Source organism: Terrapene carolina, unplaced genomic scaffold, assembly GCF_002925995.2.
Source record: "Terrapene carolina triunguis isolate 2854851 unplaced genomic scaffold, T_m_triunguis-2.0 Scaffold193, whole genome shotgun sequence".
NCBI classification, from domain to species: Eukaryota; Metazoa; Chordata; order Testudines; family Emydidae; genus Terrapene; species Terrapene triunguis.
The window spans coordinates 7,387,518-7,406,400 of NW_020664544.1; the positions used below are offsets into that span (position 1 = coordinate 7,387,518).

At 59.9% G+C, this 18,883-nt stretch overlaps 1 protein-coding gene across 4 annotated transcripts in view; it reads right to left on the reverse strand.

The window, feature by feature from the left end:
- Positions 1-1,505: 1,505 nt before the first annotated feature.
- HDAC5 (histone deacetylase 5) overlaps positions 1,506-18,883 on the reverse strand; it is a 103,358-nt gene continuing 85,980 nt past the window's right edge. For all 4 annotated transcript variants that reach the window (XM_026654850.2, XM_026654849.2, XM_026654847.2 and 1 more), the window contains 11 exons: positions 18,309-18,358; positions 18,105-18,212; positions 16,153-16,208; positions 14,723-14,810; positions 12,163-12,282; positions 11,467-11,564; positions 10,446-10,564; positions 9,324-9,457; positions 7,066-7,150; positions 6,480-6,633; positions 1,506-3,948 (listed from right to left, as the gene is read on the reverse strand). In XM_026654850.2, the coding sequence (XP_026510635.1) occupies positions 3,909-3,948; positions 6,480-6,633; positions 7,066-7,150; positions 9,324-9,457; positions 10,446-10,564; positions 11,467-11,564; positions 12,163-12,282; positions 14,723-14,810; positions 16,153-16,208; positions 18,105-18,212; positions 18,309-18,358 (1,052 nt within the window). In that variant the 3' untranslated portion in view covers positions 1,506-3,908. The remainder of the gene's footprint in view (positions 3,949-6,479; positions 6,634-7,065; positions 7,151-9,323; positions 9,458-10,445; positions 10,565-11,466; positions 11,565-12,162; positions 12,283-14,722; positions 14,811-16,152; positions 16,209-18,104; positions 18,213-18,308; positions 18,359-18,883) is intronic.

The following is an 18,883-nucleotide window of genomic DNA, read 5'->3' on the forward strand; positions in this document are numbered from 1 at the left end:
GGGCCTTACCGAGCACAGCTCTGCTGCGGTGCGTCACCGGGGCCCTACCGAGCACGGCTACGCCGCGGTGCATCACCGGGGCCCTACCGAGCACGGCTACGCTGCGGTGCGTCACCAGGGCCCTACCGAGTATGTCTACGCTCCATTGCAAACGCGGGTCTGTGGGACCCAAGGCTTGTGGACTCAAGCCCGTGCTTGTGTGTCCACACTGCGTGGTAAACCTGGGTTTACAAGTGCTGGACCTGGGGCTCACAGCCATGCTAACGGGCCCACACTGCACTGGGCAGGACTTCTCACTCGTGGCTGCAGCTTGAACTGCATCCGCACTGCAAAATGACAGCGCTTGGACCCGAATCGCACTCCCCCAACCGCCCCAGGTAGGTCCTAGGACCAGGGTCCTGAGTGCTTGCTGACCCACCTCAGACTGATTTGTGTGTGGATGGGCCCAAATGTGAGTCTGAGCCTGGGTTTACAGTCCAGTGTAGACAGACCCATAGTCACTGCCAACCTGAGCTGCATTTGAACCGACACCCAAAGGGAAACGCGCTGTACCCTAGAGTCACTGCTACACGGACCCTGCCACCGCTGCAGGTTTCCTCAAGAAGCCACCAGGGAGAAGCTGCCAATAAACCAACCCCTCTTGTTTCTACCCCTGTTCCTTCTGCCTTTAACTGCTCCACAAGAGCCTGACTAGACCATCCGACCTTCGCCACACTGCACTCAAAGCTAATGGCCAGCACCCGTGCTGGAGAGAAGGGATGGGACGGGGAGTCGGATAAGCAGGGACGGAAGAACAACCCGCATAAGTCCCCCCACCACCATCCCATGCTAGGGAGGATCAATGACCCATCTCGCTTTGTTTCACCTGAGTAAACTCCACAGCTCTCTCTAGGGCACTGGTTTTCAGAACAAGAGAGCTGGGTTTCTTACCCACGCGTAGCCAGGCCTGGAGTCCGGCCTACAAGTGAGGTGAGCCGGCCAGGCGCTGCCCCTGGCAGGTTTAGCCACACGCCAAACGGCCCGGCCCCGGCTAAGGAGCTGTTGCGATCTCGCCAATGGAGCAGCACTGGAGAGGCCTCTGCAATGGGCCAGGATCGGAAATGCCCGGCAGCTCGGCCCTAGCACGCCCGTACCCTTGGGACAACGCTATCCGAGCACGGAGCTCTTGGGTAACCAGCGCTGTTTGGCTAGGTCTTACTTTGCTACCCGTCTGCCAGAAGCTGCTGGGGATCCCAGGGGAACTCCCTTCAGAGCCAGCCAGGAGGAGGCCAAGGTGCATAGATCCTTCTCCCCTCGAAGGGTGATCGAGTTGCCCTCCAGGGGAAGAACCAGTTTAGCACCTGGCGGTACTGAGGGTCATATGTGCAGAGCTCTAGGGAGCAGACCACCATCTAGTGTTCACAAGTATGTATTGCACTAACTCTCCCCAGCTCCGCTCAGTTAGTGTTGGGCACAAGAGACAAGTGGCTGGCTTGCCTCTGTTTCAGTGTTGGGCACAAGAGACAAGTGGCTGGCTTGCCTCTCTGTTTCAGGGGCGGGGTGCTGCCGCTGGGCAGTTCGACGCTCCCTCTCGTCCGCACACCCTTGCGCTGGCCTGGGCTCGTGCCGTTGGGCCTGACGGCTACGAAACAGTTTGGGGGAGGGAGGCAAGTAAGGCCGTGAAAGGGGCCCAGCGCTCAGCCAGCCACTCGGGGACGCAGGGGCAAAGTCTGATCCCCACACGCAGGCTGGAAGGGGCTTGCACTGGGCTGTGGGAGCCTTGTAGGGGAGGCCACAAAGGGTCTAAAAATCAAGTCTAGCCTGCCCTAAGCACCGCAACCTGCAAAGGGGGGTGATGCGTCCCAGGGGTATCTCTGGGAGGGGCAATTGGCCCTGTCTGCTGTCGGGGCTTGAACCCCAGCGTAGACAGGGCCTTCGTGAGGGGAGTTCAACACAGCTACTCCCACCGCGGTGTCGGGGAGAAGGGATCTGAGCCGGGGAGAGGAAGACAACTGACGACAAAGAAGGGGCCTCTGGCAGCGGGACAGTCCACCCCAAAGCACAGAGCGGGCTGGATCCAGGGCTCAGGTTTGCCTCATCAGAGGGGCCAGCAATTGCCTCTGGGGCTGTTTGGATCTGGGTCTAGTACTGAGAACCCGACGGGAGGGGCAAACTGCAGCCCCCCGCAGCAGCCAAGGGTTCTAGATCCACCCTGCCACTTCCCAGAATGCCTCGCACAGCGGCCAGCGGCACGGAATCCTCCCGCATCACTTCCTGTAGGCCGGGGTGAAATTCACCCCCCTGCCAATGCAACGTGTCAGCCCCTTGCCGCCCTGTGCGGGGGCCCAGCACCAGACCTAAGCACCACTACAGTCTCCGGTCAACCGACGGGTTTACATGGCATTGTCCTATCCCTCCACACCAGGACAAACCTAACCCCCCCCCCCCCCCCCAATGACTTGTATCTCCTCGCTACACAGCCAGGACACGTGCGTGTCTACGAACAGGGCAGAACAGAAAGGTGAATCCAAATGCTGAGATGATCAAAGAGGCCATTCCACAGGGAGTCCCTGGGAGCATTAAACCCAAAGGGAACGGTGACCCCGACAGACCTCATCAGAGGTTTCAACCGAAGAGAAAAACCACACGACACGCAGGCTGACATCACCCGAAACTTAGAAATCCCGCCGCCGAAGAATCATTTAAAACAAAACCACCCAGCTCTGTCCTTGGTGCAAATCTCCAGCCCCCCACCACCCGACTTTCCAAAGGAAAAGCATGTGCGGTGCATTTAAAAAAATACTATTAAATAATACATCTGTAATAAAATTATATACCTTTGTTTTTTTTTTTTCCTCTTTTAAAGCTAAAATCCTTCTAAGTTCTCTTAGGCTGGTGAAGTAACAGGAAAAGAAAAATATTTTTTTTTCCTTTTTTTTTTTTTTTTTTTTGTTTTTGTTTTTTTTACGAATGGACAACGGTTTCTGTGCACACGAGACGAGAAATCAAATTATTTACAGCGAGACGAGGCTTTGTGAAAACAAAACAAAAAGAACTTCCAGAAAGCATTGGTCGTGAACACGGATGCACAATGGCTCTCTTAATTACAATGGGATTAATTACACAGTGTGTGTGGTAGGAGAAGGGAGGGTTGGTTGGGGAGGGAGGGGGTGTTTGAGAATCAAATAAAAAGTGTGACTCTCTTCCCCTGCCCCGTATTTATATATGTATAGCTCCCTCTGAAATGGTAACTCAAAAGAGCAAAATGAAAATCACAGGGAAATTAAGGCATTAAAAAAAATGACTTAATTAAAGGCACGAATATTTCCTTTCTCCTCCCCCAGAGACCGTCCTCAGTTAGCATTCAGAGTCACTTATGTCTCAGAAACACTTCAACACAATTGACAGAAAGATGAATTCAGGTGTGAAGGTTTAAAAAAAAAAGAAAGAAAGCAAGTCACAGAGCTTGGATTTCGGTGTGAGCGAACCAGGGGAACGAGAAAAGAAGAGAGAGGGAGAGAAATCAGGATGGTGTTGCCGTTTGGATTTGAAATCAGCCGGGTCGTCTCCTCTCTCCTGAGCACAGAGCGTAAAGGACCCCAGAGTGAAACAGTTTCTTGTTTCGCTGCTACCGTGTGTCGCCAAAGGGAAGAACGACGGAGAAGTAAGACAGGAGAGGAGGAAATCAAAACCAACCAAACCCCTGAATCCCAAAGGTGCGGGGACAAGACTGAGATGCCGGTGGGGTCAGCTGCTTGGAGACGGACACAATCACACACACGGCTTTGTTGTGGAGTCGAGTGTGACCTTTTTTTTTTCTCCTCTTTTTAATAGAAAAAAAATTCCTTTTGGAGGGGGAGGGGGGGAACGAAATCACAAATGACCAAAAAACCCACAAAAAAGTGACAGCTACACGACGGCTTGGCACTTCACAAAACAGGCTCCGCCTCCATCGGCTCATCCACTTGTCTAGGGGCAAAGAGAGAGACACCAGCTGTTAATATGGGGCGGGCTTGATCTTAGGCAGAAGGCCTGATCTTAGGTTGTGTTCCAGGGACGGATGGTCCCCGGCATTCAGCGCACGCAATTGGAGCCCGGACCGTCCGAAGAACCCAGCTCCCATTTAGGTACCTAAATAAAGGCCTGATTCTCAAAAGGCCTCATCACCCTGTAACTCCAGGGGTGACACAGATGACTGGGTTTTCCAAATAGCTCTGCCCCCAGCATGCTGGAAAATGTGTCCCTCTTGCAAAGGAGTGAGGCTGCGGATAAGTATCTGTATTTGCTGACTGTCCAGGTGTCTGTCTGGTCTTAGCGACTGTATGCTCTTTGGGGACAGGGATGGGCTGTGTACTATATGTGTACAGCAGGGGTGAAAGTAACTTAAGGGACTTACCGGTACACAGGGCCGGGGTCCTGAGCAGGGGGGCGGGTCCTCAACCGAAAGGGGCAGGGCCTCAACAGGAAGGGGCAGGGCCTTAAAATCGCCGCCGGAGCCCTGGGGCTCGCAGCCACGACCCCAGGGCTCCGACAGTGCCCTTTTAAATTGCCAGCCTGGGGAAGCTGCCCCCGCCAGTACGGTCGGCTGTGTACTGGCTCTTGCCGGTACGCCGGACCAGACTGGACCGCCTTACTTTCACCTCTGGTGTACAGCGCCTAGCGCCACAGGCTCGTAGGTGCTACAGGAACACAAATAAAAAGGAGACGTGCCAGGCGCAGGGAGACTGCACGCACTGGGGATTAGCTCCTGATTTCACCAGCGTCTGGCCAAATGCAGCCAAGGATAGCTGAGCTTTGCGGCCCTCGAGCTGACCCCAGGCCAAAGCTCCGCCAGCATCAATCCCAGCCCTGCCTCTGTGCCTGGGGGTCTGCACGGTGACTGAAACTGGGGCTGATTCTCCCTCTAGACCAGACCAGGAGTCTGAGCCCCCTGCCTGCTCACTCCCTTCCGCACAAGGCGGGTGGGGGAAGAAAAGGGGCAGAGGATGGGTGTGTTGGAACATGAGCCTCGCCATGGTACCGCTTCGCTTCCTGCTGCCTTCTGTCCTGCGAGCGGGCAGGAGAACATGGCCCGTGATCCCCTGTCCTCCCCGTCTCCCCCAGCACTTAGCCCAGACACGCTGCAGCAGATCAGACCCCGCAGTGTTTGGTTGCTGGGACATGTTTCCCACCGTCCCGGCTCCGCCAAAGACCGGAGGAGTTTTGCTTGTGGTTTTGGGGCACCGGGGTCTTTCCTCTGCGGCGTGTTATTGGTCACTAGCAATGTGAGCGGGCAGGAGCTCAGCCTGAATCCACGGCAGGAGGACAACGGACCCCACGGATTCACTTTTCCAAGGGGCCTCAAGCCAGCCACAGCTCCCCTGGGCCATAGGTGCTGACTCCGTGGGTGCTCTGGGGCTGGAGCCCCCATGGGGAAAAATTAGTGGGTGCTCTACACCCACTGGCAGCCAAGCTCCCCTCCCCCACGGCCCCTCCTCCCCTGAGCGTGCCGCGTCCCCGCTCCTCCACCTACCTCCCAGCGTTTCTCGCCCGGCCGCCGCCAAACAGCTGTTTGGCGGCGTTAGCACGCTCCAGGAGGGAGGGGGAGGAGCGGGAACGTGGCATGCTCAGGGAAGAGGCGGGGCTGGGGCGGGGATTGGGGAAGAAGTTGGAATAGAGGCAGGGAGGAGGCGGAGACTTTTGGGAAGGGGTTGGAATGGGGGCGGGGCATGGGTGGGAAGAGGCAGGGCAGGGGCGGGGCCTCATGGAAGGTGTGGAGTGGGGGGGGGCGGGGGTAGAGGGGGTGCGTCGAGCACCTAGGGGAAAGCGGGAAAGTCAGTGCCTATGCCCTGGGCCGAGACTTGCCCAGGTGGTGTAAGTGGGCGAGTAAAAGGTGGTGGAGGGGTCGAGCTGTCTCACAAGCCAGGGCGTGCAAAGGAGAAATGTCCTCCCCCCTCGGCCCCGCCACTCTGAGGTGCCAGCGGGAGACACTGTCCCAGTGACACGCTGCCCAGGGTGAATTTCACCTGCAAACACAAATCCCTCGGCACGCGCCGAGCTGGGCAATGAAGCAGCAGCAGCAGGTGCCGCTGTAGAGGCTCTGTGGGATGTTTCGGGAAGGTTCACACTGCAGCGAGTCGGCCGGATTGATCAGTTCTGCACCACTGCCCTCTACTGGATGGGTGCAGAACGGATCAATTCTGTGTCATTGGCCCTGTACAGAAATGGGCTAATGGAGATTGTCCTTTAGCTCAAGGGCCTGTTGTTTGGATGCAGGAGGCTTGGAGCGCTATCCCCCTGCCACTGCGAAGTTTAGAGCCAGATCGAGACCCAGACTCAAGTACACCTCCAACAAAAATGCTATCAGAGCATGGCTCAATGACCAGCCGAGGACCGCGCTCGGGCCCGTATTGCGGGGATACAAGCCAGGAGGCTAATCCGAACCGTAAGCAACAAGGTACAATACATCCAGGATGCCGAGGACGCACAAAGGCCGAGGGTGCCGCGGGGGGTGGCCGTACCTGGGGCTGCAGTCTGTGCTTCCTTGTTCGGCATCGACCGAGAGCGATGCCATGGCACTTACTGTCTCTGCTTCCTCGGCTTCTCCCTTCTGCGCCTCCAGCAAGGAACAGCTGACCACCGAGGCACAGCGCTTCACAGAGCTCCAGTGCTTGCCTGCAGGCCCCGGGAGGGAGTTATTAGGGGCGCCTGACAACCCCACTCGGCCCTGCCCCACCCCCCTACAGCGCCCCCTGCTGGGAGAGGCTGTGGCTGGCGTAGCTGGGAGCTCCCCCCATAGCCAGCGCTCCTGCCCTCCTCCCTACAGTGCCCCCTGCTGGGAGAGGTGGGGACTGGCGTAGCTGGGAGCTCCCCCCACAGCCAGCGCTCCTGCCCCACCTCCTACAGCGCCCCCTGCTGGGAGAACAGCTAAAGCCTCCTCATCCTATGACCCTTCGCCCACCCCCAGCACATCCGGGACTCGCTTTTCCTATCCCCATCTGAACTTTTGCCCGGAGGTGAAACCAAAGGGCATCAACTGAAGGGATTCCCCCAACCCCTCCCCAGACCCAGCGCCCTGAGCTGCCCCCCCTCCCCCGCCCCACTTACTCTGGATTTCAATAACCTTCTCCAGCGTGGCCACGGCATTGACATTTGGCTTTTGCTGCAGGAGAGCTTGATCCAGGGGGTCCAGCTGGGAGAGAGGGGGGTGGGGAGAGAAGAGAGTCTCAGAACGAGTCGGGGGCATGTTGTGCATCCTCCCCCTCTCCCCACCCTTGCTTCCTTCAATTCTACTTCCCCCGAGGTGGTCCCCCCTCCCCGCATTATTATTATACAGTGACATCATCCTATAAAAGCTACAACAGTCATAAGATGGGCCCCACCACCGGGACTGGGATGGGCCCTCAATCCACAATGGCCTCCCCTAGGGAGGGCTTTTCCGATCGGCCTCAGTTTGCTCCTGTTGAAATCAATGGGCGTTTTACCAGCAACTTTGCTGGGAGCGGAGTGAGGCCCATGCTGAGCGCTTCTGAAAACCTCGCCCCTTGATCGGGCGGCGGGGGGGCAAGGGGTTCTAAGGCCTGGTCTACACTAGGACTTTAATTCGGCTTTAGCTGCCTTAATCCGAATTAACCCTTCACCCGTCCACACTACAGAGCCAGTTAATTCGAATTAAAGGGCCCTTTAAATCGATTTCTGTACTCCACCTCGACGAACGGAGTAGAGCCTAAATCGATTTTGTTAATTCGAATTAGGGTTAGTGTGGACGCACACCACCGAATTACTGTATTTAAGTTAATGGGGTAGTGTGGCCGCACACCACCGAATTAATGTGGTTTAAAACCGAATTAAGGTGCTTAGTGTGGCCGCGCACAATCGAATTTATACAACCTGTTTCCCAAATTCGAATTATCTAAATTCGGATTAATCCTGTAGTGTAGACATACCCTTAGAGGCAGACGGGACCCGCCTGGGCACTTCAACTGCAGGATCAGGACCATAATTAATGTATTTTTAAAAGCAAGTGCCCTTCCCAAATGCCCCCTTCCCTTGGTAACACACTGGGAGGGTTTATAGTTCCAGTCTCCTGGCTGGCTCTGCTATCTGTTCTCTTTTTCCTACTTCCCTCCCCATCCATGGGGATAGTCAGTTTCCTGCTTGTTTCTAGTCAGTTTCACGGTTCCTGCTCTGGTACCTGGCTGAGCTGGGATCAGAGGTTTTATGGCCAGACTGGAACCAACCTGACCTGTGGCACAGCACAGGCCCTTATCTTTCACCCAGACTCCCCTGTATTAAGACTTTCGTTAGATCAAATCCACCCTCGAGAGGCTAAACTCTTAGGTGCCAACAGCAGGCAGGGAACTGGAGAGGCCGCCGATGGCAGGGAACTGATCAGGTGAGAGACACCCAGAGGATCCCAGCCCGTAATCCACACCCCGCGCTGCAGAGAGAGGTGAACCCCCCACAAGTCCCTGCCAATCTGAGCAGCGGGGAAATCCTTCCTGGCCCCAAATCTGGGGCTCAGGGTGATCCTGAGCATGTGCGCAAAGCACCCCAGACAGGCATCTAGGAAGAGGATTCTCTGTGTCCCGTCCCCCCTCCCGCCACTCCCCCCTCCAGTTCAGTGTCCTGTCTCTGATCTTCAGAGAAAGGCAGAAAAGAATCTCAAAGCACCCAGGGTACATCCAGCCGGTTGTCAGACACGGCAGGATTCGACTGCAATCAATAAAGGTCGCTCGGCGCTGATTTCAGCTCCCATTCGGCAGCGCACTTAAGCGCGCGATGAAATCCGTCTCCGGTCAGGACAGCACTTAAGCACGCCTGTGCAGCGCCTAGCACCCGGCCCACTGGGGGCTCCCAGGAGCCCCTGTAAGAACAACGAGAAGCTATTCGGCGCACGGGCCGAAGTCCTGCTGAATGAGGTGGGTGAAATCTCACGCCAGTGGAGCCAGAATTTCACCAGGGGATTGAAGACCTGTTTAAAGTTAACTGTCCTGAAGAGAGATGCTTTCCTGAACGGGGGCTTTCGGGCCCAGTCTGGGGCCCACTTTCCCCTCTATTGCAGTCAGCAATTTGGGGCAGTGACGGTCTCTTTGTTTTGTGTTTGCACAATGGAGGCCCTGCGACCGGGGCTCCTAGACGCGGCTGTCATGCAGATACTAAATGATCTTGATTAATAATAAGATTTATTGTCTGTATCACATGAGCACCTCACGGCCCACCCCAGCCCAGGTGCTGCCCGGATACAGTAAGACACAGTCCCAGCCCAGAAGCGCTGGCAGGCTAAACAGCAGGCGGGAGGGGAAACTGAGGCCCAGAGATGAGCCCGCGTGGGCTGCGCCGGGGGTGGGGGGAACTCCACTGACCTCCACGCCAAGCAGGGCGGAGACACAGGCTTCTGAGGCGTCGCAGATGGCTGTCAGGTCGTGACCTCCCTCCAAAGCCAGCACCACGCGCCCACCGGCCAGCTTCATCAGCTGCTTGGTCAGGTGTCCGAAACCTACAGGGAGGGGGAGAAACTGCCGTAGTCAGTGTGGGACAAGACCCTCCCCTAGCAGAGTCCTGCAGCACCCAGGGGCACTGGGATAACAGGGGCCAGTGAGAGAGAGGCGTATGGATGGGGATAAAGAGACAGACAGACGGACAGACAGGTATGCCTGTATGCATGGAGATAGACAGACTAACCGTTGTTCACAACTTGGGGATTGCAAAGTGCTTTGTCAGTGGATTAAACCCCCATTTCACAGATGGGGAAACCGAGGCACGGAGCAGGGCAGTAACTCTCCCCCTGTCACCCAGGAAAGCCAGGTGGGAGCGCAGTCAGGGGTACAGCCTGGGGAACCCCACCCTGCGGTGCGTTAAACCATTGGGCCCACGGTGCCTAGAGCACTTCTCTCTGTATTAGCACCACTGCTACGGGGGCCTGCAGGGAGCGCAGGAGAACCAGGTGCAGCCCAGCTCAGAGACCCTGGAGCTGCTGGGTCCTAGCAAGTAGAGACACCCAGGGCTAACCCAGCAGGGGAAGAGCCTGACCTGGGTTGGCTCCCGCCCCCACCTGGCTCCAACATCCCTCCCCAGGCCAGGCCTGGGAATCAGAGCTCCCACTTCAGCGCTCAGGGTCCCCCAAGCCACCGAACCTGGAAGATGAAGTGGGAGCGAGTGGCACCTGGACCCTGTGTCAACCCTCTGCCCGGGGGCATTTCACCCTCCAGGGGCTTTCCCGCCAGGGGAACCAGCACTTGGATCGTGGACAAATGGGCTGGCGAGAGGCGCTGTGGGGACCCAGCCCCGGCCCAGGCTGGGCGCAGCCTGACGCGTTTCCCTCCGCCTGCAATGTTTATGGTTCTCGTGTCTCTGCTCCAAGCCATGACCCCAAACGCAGGACCTTGCCCCAAGCTCCATGGGGCAACCCAGCCGGCTCCCAAAAGCAAGCCCTCGACCCCCACGGGGCAGCCCCACTGGCCCCCAAACGCCAGCTCCGCTCTCACATTTCGCCGTGACGGAGTAGCCGCCCAGGGGAGAAAGATGTCCCTCGACTGCGTCGAAGCCGGCAGAGACCAGGACCACGTCCGGGGAGAACTCGTTGGCTATCGGCATCACCACCGTCCTGGGGGAGGGGAGACCGCAAGTGAGGCTCCCGGCAGAGCACGCCAGCCTCGAGCAACCCTCGGCTGAGTCCCCCGGGGCTGGGAGACCGGCTCCCCGGCCAGCGAGAGGGCACAGAACATCTCAGCACCTGCGGGGGAGCGTGGCCTGTCCCAGGCAACCCTTCCCCTGCCCCCCTCCTGCCCTGAGCTCCTGGGAACCCCTGTCTCTGCCCCCCTTCTGCTCTGGGATTTCCCCCCCCCCCCCCCCCCCTGGCTCCCCACAGCAAAACAAAAGCACTTTCTCGGCCCCAAGAGATTAAGCATTCCCCAGCCCCCTCCCCCAGCCCCAGGGAGGGCTCTCTGCAGGCCCCCTTCCCCGCAACAGGGGCTCACGCCCTACGGAGTCCTACGCATCCATGGCACACGGAGATGCTGCAGCCGGAACAGGTAGGAGGGCAACAGGACGGGCAGGCAGGACTCCTGGGTTCTAGTCCCAGCTCTGACACTGGCCTGTGGGCTGACCTCGAGCAAGTCACGTCCCTGCTCCGGGCCTCAGTTTCCCCCTCTGTGAAGTGGGGATAATGCTGCTCGAAGGGCAGAGACACGCCACCGCTGCTGCTAGCGCTGTCCACTGGGGCTGCGGTCATCCTGGCCTGGCCCAACTGGGGTCAGTGTCACTCCAGTCCTATTAGCCCCGAACCTCTTCTCAGCACCAGCCCCCTCGGCCAACCCCTCCTGGATGCCTCCCCTCCCGCCCCAGATGGATGGAGACCGAGTGACTGGTCCAAGGACACCCAGAGAGTCAGTGGCAGGTCCCCTGTCTCTCCTTCCTCTGGGCTGACGCTACGGCGCTACCTGCCAGCAGGGCGCTGAGGCTAAGGCCGTGGAGAGGAGCCGGCGGTGCCCCCTGGGGGAGCCCTACCTGAACGCGGCCAGGTACTCCACGTCTCCGATGGGGGGGTCCACTCCGCCCGTCCAGGCTATGTTGACGTTGTACCCCACCCCCATCCCGCTGCCAACCTGCAACAGAGGAGACCTGCATCCAGACTGTGCCTGGATCCATGGGCCAAACCACGAGCAGGGGCCCGGCCCCCACCGCCCCTGTGAAAGAGTCTGGCACGGGGCGGGGGGGCCCTTCCGGCTCAGGGCTCTGCCGGCCCAGCCGCTCTGATCATGCCCCTTCTCCGTTAGCTATTTGGGGAGTGGACGGGGGATCACGGAGGGAGCCTTACAAGGGGATTCAGGATCCTCCCCCTTCCCCCAGCACTGTATAACCCCCAAGCAGGGAATGCCCTTGGGTCAGATCCTTGGGAGCTGTCACATCCCAGCGCCACACCTGATGGCGGAAGGGACCCACAGCCGCCCCACATTCCATAGGTCCTGCCTCAGATCCCTCCCCTCTGCAACCCCCACCCTGATGCCTCCACCTGCCTTGGGACAGGCTCCCTCGCTGGGGCCCACCGGCCCTCGGACAAGAGACCCGGCTCCCGCGCTGAGCCCCGTCACCTCCCAGCGAGACGCCGCCCAGATCGCGCGCACTGGGCCTCCCTGGCCAGAGACCCCGCGGCCCCGCGGCCAGCTCTGTACGGCCCCGTGTGGCTCCCGGGCCCGCACTCACCTCCTCGGGGGCCCCACTGCCTGGGAAGAAGTTGCCGTTGTCGTAGCGGTGCAGGGAGATGTACAGCACGTTGGGGTCGCTGTAGAAGGCTTGCTGGGTGCCGTTGCCATGGTGAATGTCCTGCAGGGAGCACGGACGGTTAGGGGGCTCCCCTGCTGATGGGGGCAGGGGGACTGGTCGGGTCTGGCCAAAGGCCTCCCTGCGCTGATGCAGAGACCGGTAGATACAAACAAGCCTCCATCAGGACTGGGGCTGACTGGATCCCAGCGGCCACCCTCCCTCCAGCCCTTTTCAGCTGACCCTTTATGGCAGCGGTGCCCAATGCCCCACTGGCAAGCTCTGCACCGGTTTCCACGGGAAACAGCGAGCGACTTTCCAGCCCTTAAACCCTTCCTGATGAGGCCACGGTGTAGGGCAGCGGACGTGACCAGAGACCCCTTTTGTCTCCGTGGGGCGTTAACTCTGGAGGCTAACGATGGCAGCAACCGTGCACACAAACACAGCCGCACGTGGCCTGGCTGCAGCCGCCCTTGGGAACGGTCGGTGACCTCGGGGCCGCTACTCACTCCTGCAACCTGCGTTCTTCGCCCTCCCCGCAAACATCTTCGTACCAGGAGGGGGGAGCTGACGGGGGCCAGAGGAGGGGGTTTTGGTGGATAGAGAAAGCCGCTACAGGGATTCTTTTGCCACATACTTTGCTTTCCACGTCAGTGTAGTGCAGCGAACCTCCTGGGTTTATTTAGCTGAGGGCCTCGCGGGTTTGATGGCCATGTCAGTTAGGGTAACGAGGTGTCTGGTTTTCGCCCAGAACACCCAGTCGAAAAGGGATCCTGGCGGGTCCGGTCAGCACCGCCGACCGGCCCGTTAAAAGTCCAGTCAGCGGTGCTGTGGAGCTAAGGCAGGCTAGTCCCTACCTGTCCTGGGGCACCGCGCTGCGCCCCAGAAGCAGCCACCAGGTCCGGCTCCTAGGCAGGGGGGCCACTGGGCTCCGCGCGTTGCCCCCGCCCTGAGCACCGGCTCCGCACTCCCATTGGCCACGAACTCGCCAATGGGAGCTGGGGGGGCGGTGCCTGAGGTCGAGAGCAGCGTGCACCACGGAGCCTCCTGCCTAGAAGCCTTCCGGGGCACAGCGCGGTGACCCAGGACAGGCAGGCAGCCTGCTTTAGCCCCCGCGCTGCACCGCTGACTGGGGGCCGCCAGAGGTAAGCCTGCACCCCAACCCCCTGTCCCAGCCCTGAGCCCCCCCAAACCTGGAGACCCCCCACACCCCAAACCCCTCCTCCCCGGCTCCACCCCAGAGCCTGCACCCCCAGCCCAGAGCCCTCACCCCTCCCACACCCCAACCCCCTGCCTCAACCTGCAGCCCCCTCCCACATTCCGAATCCCTCGGCCCCCAGGGCTCCCAGCCTGGAGCCCCCTCCTGCACCCCAAACCCCTCATCCCCATTGTGGGGGGGGGGAGGGGAAAGCATCGCTGGTGCGAGTGGTACAGAGAACGGGTAGCTGGCTGTCACCACCTGCAAAGGGAAAGCCACATACTGGGGCTTGGGGTCTTTAGCTTGTGAACAGAGAAAGCCGGGGGGGTGGGGGGAGGGAGGGAGGGGTTCTGCTTGCGTTTTGAATGAGTAACTCATCTCATCTCGCGCAGGACAGCGTCTGGCCGCCTGGAGACAGGAAGCCCGGCTGGCCTGAGAGGAGGCGGGGTTTTATCGCCAGGGTTTGAACCAAACCAGGGTTTGAGATGTGCCTAGAGCAGCACAAGGGCGCTTTAACCCCATTGAGAGAAAAGTTCTTAGTTAGGGACTTGGCCGCCCCATCCTGTCCACACGCCTATGGGCTCGTCTGCACACAGCAGTTGTGCGGCTTTAGCCGGGGTAGAGGGTGAAGTGCAGGCCCCCAAGCGTGGGCACACTGCTGCCGGTACAGCTAGTCCCGTAGGAGCACCGTTATACCGACCGAACTGCACCCACACTAGGGGCTGCTCTGGTATCCCCGTGTCAGGACAAAAAAAATCACACACGAATGGATAGAGCTGGCTGTGGGACCAGGCCAGGGGCTGGGTCTTCACTGCAAAGCGAGGTGCGGTTCCACCCCGAGATGCTAACTCGTCAGCTGTCCGATCCCAGGCACCCTAGCTCTGACCTCGGGGTAGCTAGTCAAGGTGAAGCCCCAGGGATCGGGGAGAGGACTGACCGGATCTAGCCATGGCCGGGTCTGCACTAAACCCCTTTGCTGGCATAACTGCGGCAATCAGGGGCGTGAAGAGGTGTGAAGCCCGCTTGACAGAGCTGTGCTGGCTAGAGACCCTAGTGTAGACGCAGCTATACCAGCAAAGCTGCAAGGATAAGTTATGCTGGCCACAGCTTTGCCAGCATAGCTGCATCCACACTGTCAACCCCCCAACCTCCTTCGTTCTCCGTCACGCGGGGCAAAGGCAAGCCGAAGGGGGGGGGGGGGGGTATTTTCTCTTGCAGGGCTGGCTGGAGAGAGAAGGACCCAGCCCCTGCAAGGGGAGCAGGAATCTGGAGGTACGTTCTGGCTGGCCTGCCCGCCTTCCTTACCCAGTCCACAATGAGGATCTTGCCGACGCTGAGCTTCTGCTGGAGCAGTTTGGCAGCGATAGCGACGGAGTTGAAGAAGCAGAAGCCCCTGAGGAGGCAGGAGGGGAGAGAGATGTGGCTACCGCTTCCCAGCCAGCGTGAGGGCCAGGGCAGCGGGGAACTGGCTCCACTGATCTGCCTGCAGCTACGCTAGGGCTCCTCTGCTGTCCGTGCCCCCCACCGCCCCGCCGGCTCAGCGCCACGCCACTGGGGCAGCCCTGGCGCCCGGAGAGCCCCAAGCGTCATTTCACCCTGCTCCGGGCAGAGCGCCGGGGCATGGTGGGTAAAAGCCGGTAGCAGGGCGGCGCTCCGGGAATGACGGCCAGGGTAGACAGGCCCCCCAAGATTCACGTCACAGAACCGCTCCGGCAACCATCTAGGGGGTTGGGGACTGGGTGTGCCGGGCAGGGGGAGGGTCGGTGACGTGCTGGGCTGGGCCAGGCCCCAGAACACACTCCTTGCCCAGCTGCTAGAACTAGAGATGGGGCCAGAGCCGAGCCCTGATTCTTTTCTGCGCCAACATCCCTCAGCTCAGTGCAGGGGGCCAGTTCCACCTCCAGGGTTTCCTGGGTGCCTCTGCACTGGTCGCCGTCTCTTGCCATCACTTAGAGCAGCTCACGGGCTGCTCTAACGTATACCAGCTGGTGAGGTGTCCGGGATCGTACGCCAAGTTCGAATCAGCGGCTGCTCCACCCTATCCCCTGTGCCAGCTGATGGGCCCTCACCCCACGGGAATTCTCAGCGGGCCAGTGAGGGCCAAGAGTCCACTGCTTTGTGCCACGCGAATGGGACAAATTGGCCAGCACAGGACTGAATCCAGACCCAGATTTGTAGCTTGAGCCCCCACCTCTCGTTTAAACACAGCTGCTGCTACCCCAGGTTCATCCATCGCCCAGACAAGGCCTGGGCGGCTTCTACCGTGACACTGGCAGGGGTCCCTTCTTATTCCTGCACCCCGGTCCCGAGGGAGGGGCATGCCCTCCTCTAGCCATGCCAGCCGCCACCCCCCCGGGACGATCCCCCGCAGATCCCCCGGGACAGAACGGATCTAGCCTGGCTGGTGGAGAGGAGATCAAATCAGGTCCTAGCCCCTTTGCTGAATCATGCTGGAGCCGGGCAAAGAGGGATTCTGAGTCCGCAGCTCAGGACACCTTCAAAGGGGCTGGCAGTCAGAGGGCCATTGCCCAGCACTTCCTGAGTACCAGGCCCCTTGGTGGCATCTCAAGCCGGGCGCCCCAAATCTCATCCCTGGGCTGGCGTGGGAATGATCTCGGTTAGAACCTAATAGCCCCCCGCCGCGTGACGGGGCGAGAACTCCAGGCTGGAACTGGGCAGACGCCAGCCCTTCTGGGTCACTTTGCCATTCTCCCCTGTCCCCTGCCCTTACTTACATGGCCGTGGATTCCTCCGCGTGGTGCCCCGGGGGCCGGATGACAGCAAATCCATTCTGCACAGAGAACCAGAGAGGCAGGGGGGTTAAACGAGTGAGCCAGGTTCGAAGCTCCCTCACCCCGTTTTAACGGCGCTCAGGAAAGGCAGGGCCAGACCCGGGGATGGCCGGAAAGGTCAGGAGGGGACATGAGATCAGAGATGCTATTTTCACTTCGCTTGTAAGAGCCGGGGGGCAGGGACTGACTTTTTGTCCTGTGTTGAGACCGTGCCCAGCGCCTGGGTCTATCACTGGGGCTCCCAGCCCAATACAGATAATAAACGACAACAGAACAAGTCACTGCCAAGCAGAAGGGTGACCCACAACAGTCCCTCGAGCGACACTGCAGGTGCTCCCCCCGCAGGGAACCCGCCGTTCCTGTTAGCCCAGCTGCCAGTCTACCCTGCCTCTTCCATCAGCATCGTTATCCTCAGCTGGATTCCAGCGGCAGAGTCTTGCTCACGGAAGAGGCCGGATGCCAGAAACGGCAGCGCCTTTCACGGGAGGAGATCGGTGCCTCGGAAGCGGTAAAGGGACTCGCTCGAGGCCACACGGCGAATCGGCGGCAGAGCTGGGAATAGAACCCAGGAGTCCTGCCGCCTGCTCTCTTGCGCTAATGACAAGACTACACGCCTCGTTCCGAAGCTGAGACGAGCCCCCGGGCGGGCTGCTGCCCTGCTCCTCCCTGCTCTAACCCCTAGACGATACTGTCATCCCCGGAGGCCGGTCACGGGGCTGCGACTCCTCTTCATTTCCAGTAGCTAAATAGCATTAAAAGAAGCTCCGAAGACCACGCGGGGCCTGATTTTCCCAGGCGCCTCTTTCTGGAATTCCTTTCCCAGTTGCTGCCACGGGCGGGTTCCGTGATCGCAGGCGGGAGATGTCCCTGTGTGCTCCGCGCCATGGGAATATTGGACACCTCCCGTCCCAGGCTGCGTCCCCCCATCTATTGGTTCCCGGGGGAAAGGGGAACTCAGCAGCAGCCGGCTGATAGAGACAGCCTCTGATCAAACCCGCTGTGTTTGATCTGGACGGGACTGAACCCTGAGACACCACTTTGACACCGCCCTGGCCCTGATTCTCCCTGACTCCCGGCGATGAATAATCCTGTGCCAGCAGGCCGGCGGTAAATACACGAGCGACTGCGTTCGAGGGAGCCTGTCCTTTGCCGCCCCGTTTCTCCACTGCCACCACAGCCAGAATCCCAAGGGCGGGACGGGCAGGGTCACGGGGGCAGGTTGGCCAGATCCCAGCGGCATCAGCAAAACCACGCGGGAGACGCCGACGCAGGCATGGCCACTTGCTGTATGTCTCCTCTGACATGGCAACTGGCCCCAGAGTGTTCTCCCCATGGGTGACCCCAGCAACATCTGCAACGCACCCCGGTGGAGCCCCAAGGGGAAATAGGGGGAGCAGGGGTTAAAGCAGGTTGGGACAGGGATGGGGAGCTCTCTGCCGCAGTCAAGGAGGAGGGAGAGTGTTGGGGGAGTGCTCTGCTCCCCCCTTAACGCCTTCTGATGGCCCCCTACACGGATCAGTGAGGACCCATCCCCACAGCATAGCTCTCTTCCTGGAGAGCTGAGAGAGAACTCCCTGAGTTGCTAGCAGCAGCAGGTTGTTATCCTCTATGTGAACCAGCTCCATATGAATTCGGGACCTCCAGCACCAAAAATCACAATCCCCTACTCCCTGAGCTAAAGGGACAACCCCTCCAGCTACGGCAAGCCCCTGGGGACAGGGAGAGTCTTTTTGTTCTGCGTGCGTACAGCGCCTAGCACCATGACTTGGGCCCCTAGGTGCTACAGTATGGCAAATAACAGACAGCAGCAGGCCGTTGCAGTGGCCATGCTCCGCCACTAGAGGGAGACGTGATGGAGAGCCCCCAAACCCCTGGCTGTGCGCGGGGGGACTCACCTTGAGCTCTCCCGAGGCCACCTTGAAGGCTAACTCCACCAAGCAGCCCACGGCCATGCGGACGGCGCTGGACGAGTGCATCTCGTTCCACACCGTGTCGCTGTCCACCTGCCCAGAAAGCAAGCCGGGCCGTTACCGGGGCCGCCCTGGGGGCGTGGCCCAGAGCCCCCGAGCCCCTAGCCCCGCCCCCGAGGAGCTACTCACCCCGATGCCGCCGCAGGGCAGGACCGCATACATCTTCTGGCTGATGGGACCTGGGCAGAGCAGAGGAAGCAGTGACAGACAGCCAAGAGCCCACGCCCCTGCCTGGGGAGGGCACGGTCCCCCTCACCCCGCCCCTCGAGATCTGGACTGGGAAGAGGTAAAAATGGGGGGGATCTGGACACAGGGGCGTAGGAGTTGCCATGACACATCTCCCAACTGGGCCCACTGAGGTTGTGTCCCAGCTGCTGCCGTAGGAACGGATTGGACCAACATCCAATCGCTCACCGTAGCAGAAAGGGTCCCCAGTCCCCACTCTGCCCCCCAGGTCACCCTCCCTTTCGGAGCCAGAAAAAGAACCCAATGCCCCTGCTCTAACCCATAGGGAACACTCCCCTCCCAGACCCAGGAAAAGAACCCAGTCCCCCTGACTCCCAGTCCCCCCCTGCTCTAACCACTACGATGCACTCCCCTCCCTGAGCCAGCGATAGAACCCAGGAGTCCTGACTCCCAGTCCCCCCTCCCGCCGCCCTAACCAACAGGCCTCGCTCCCTTCCCAGAGCCAGGAAAAGAACCCG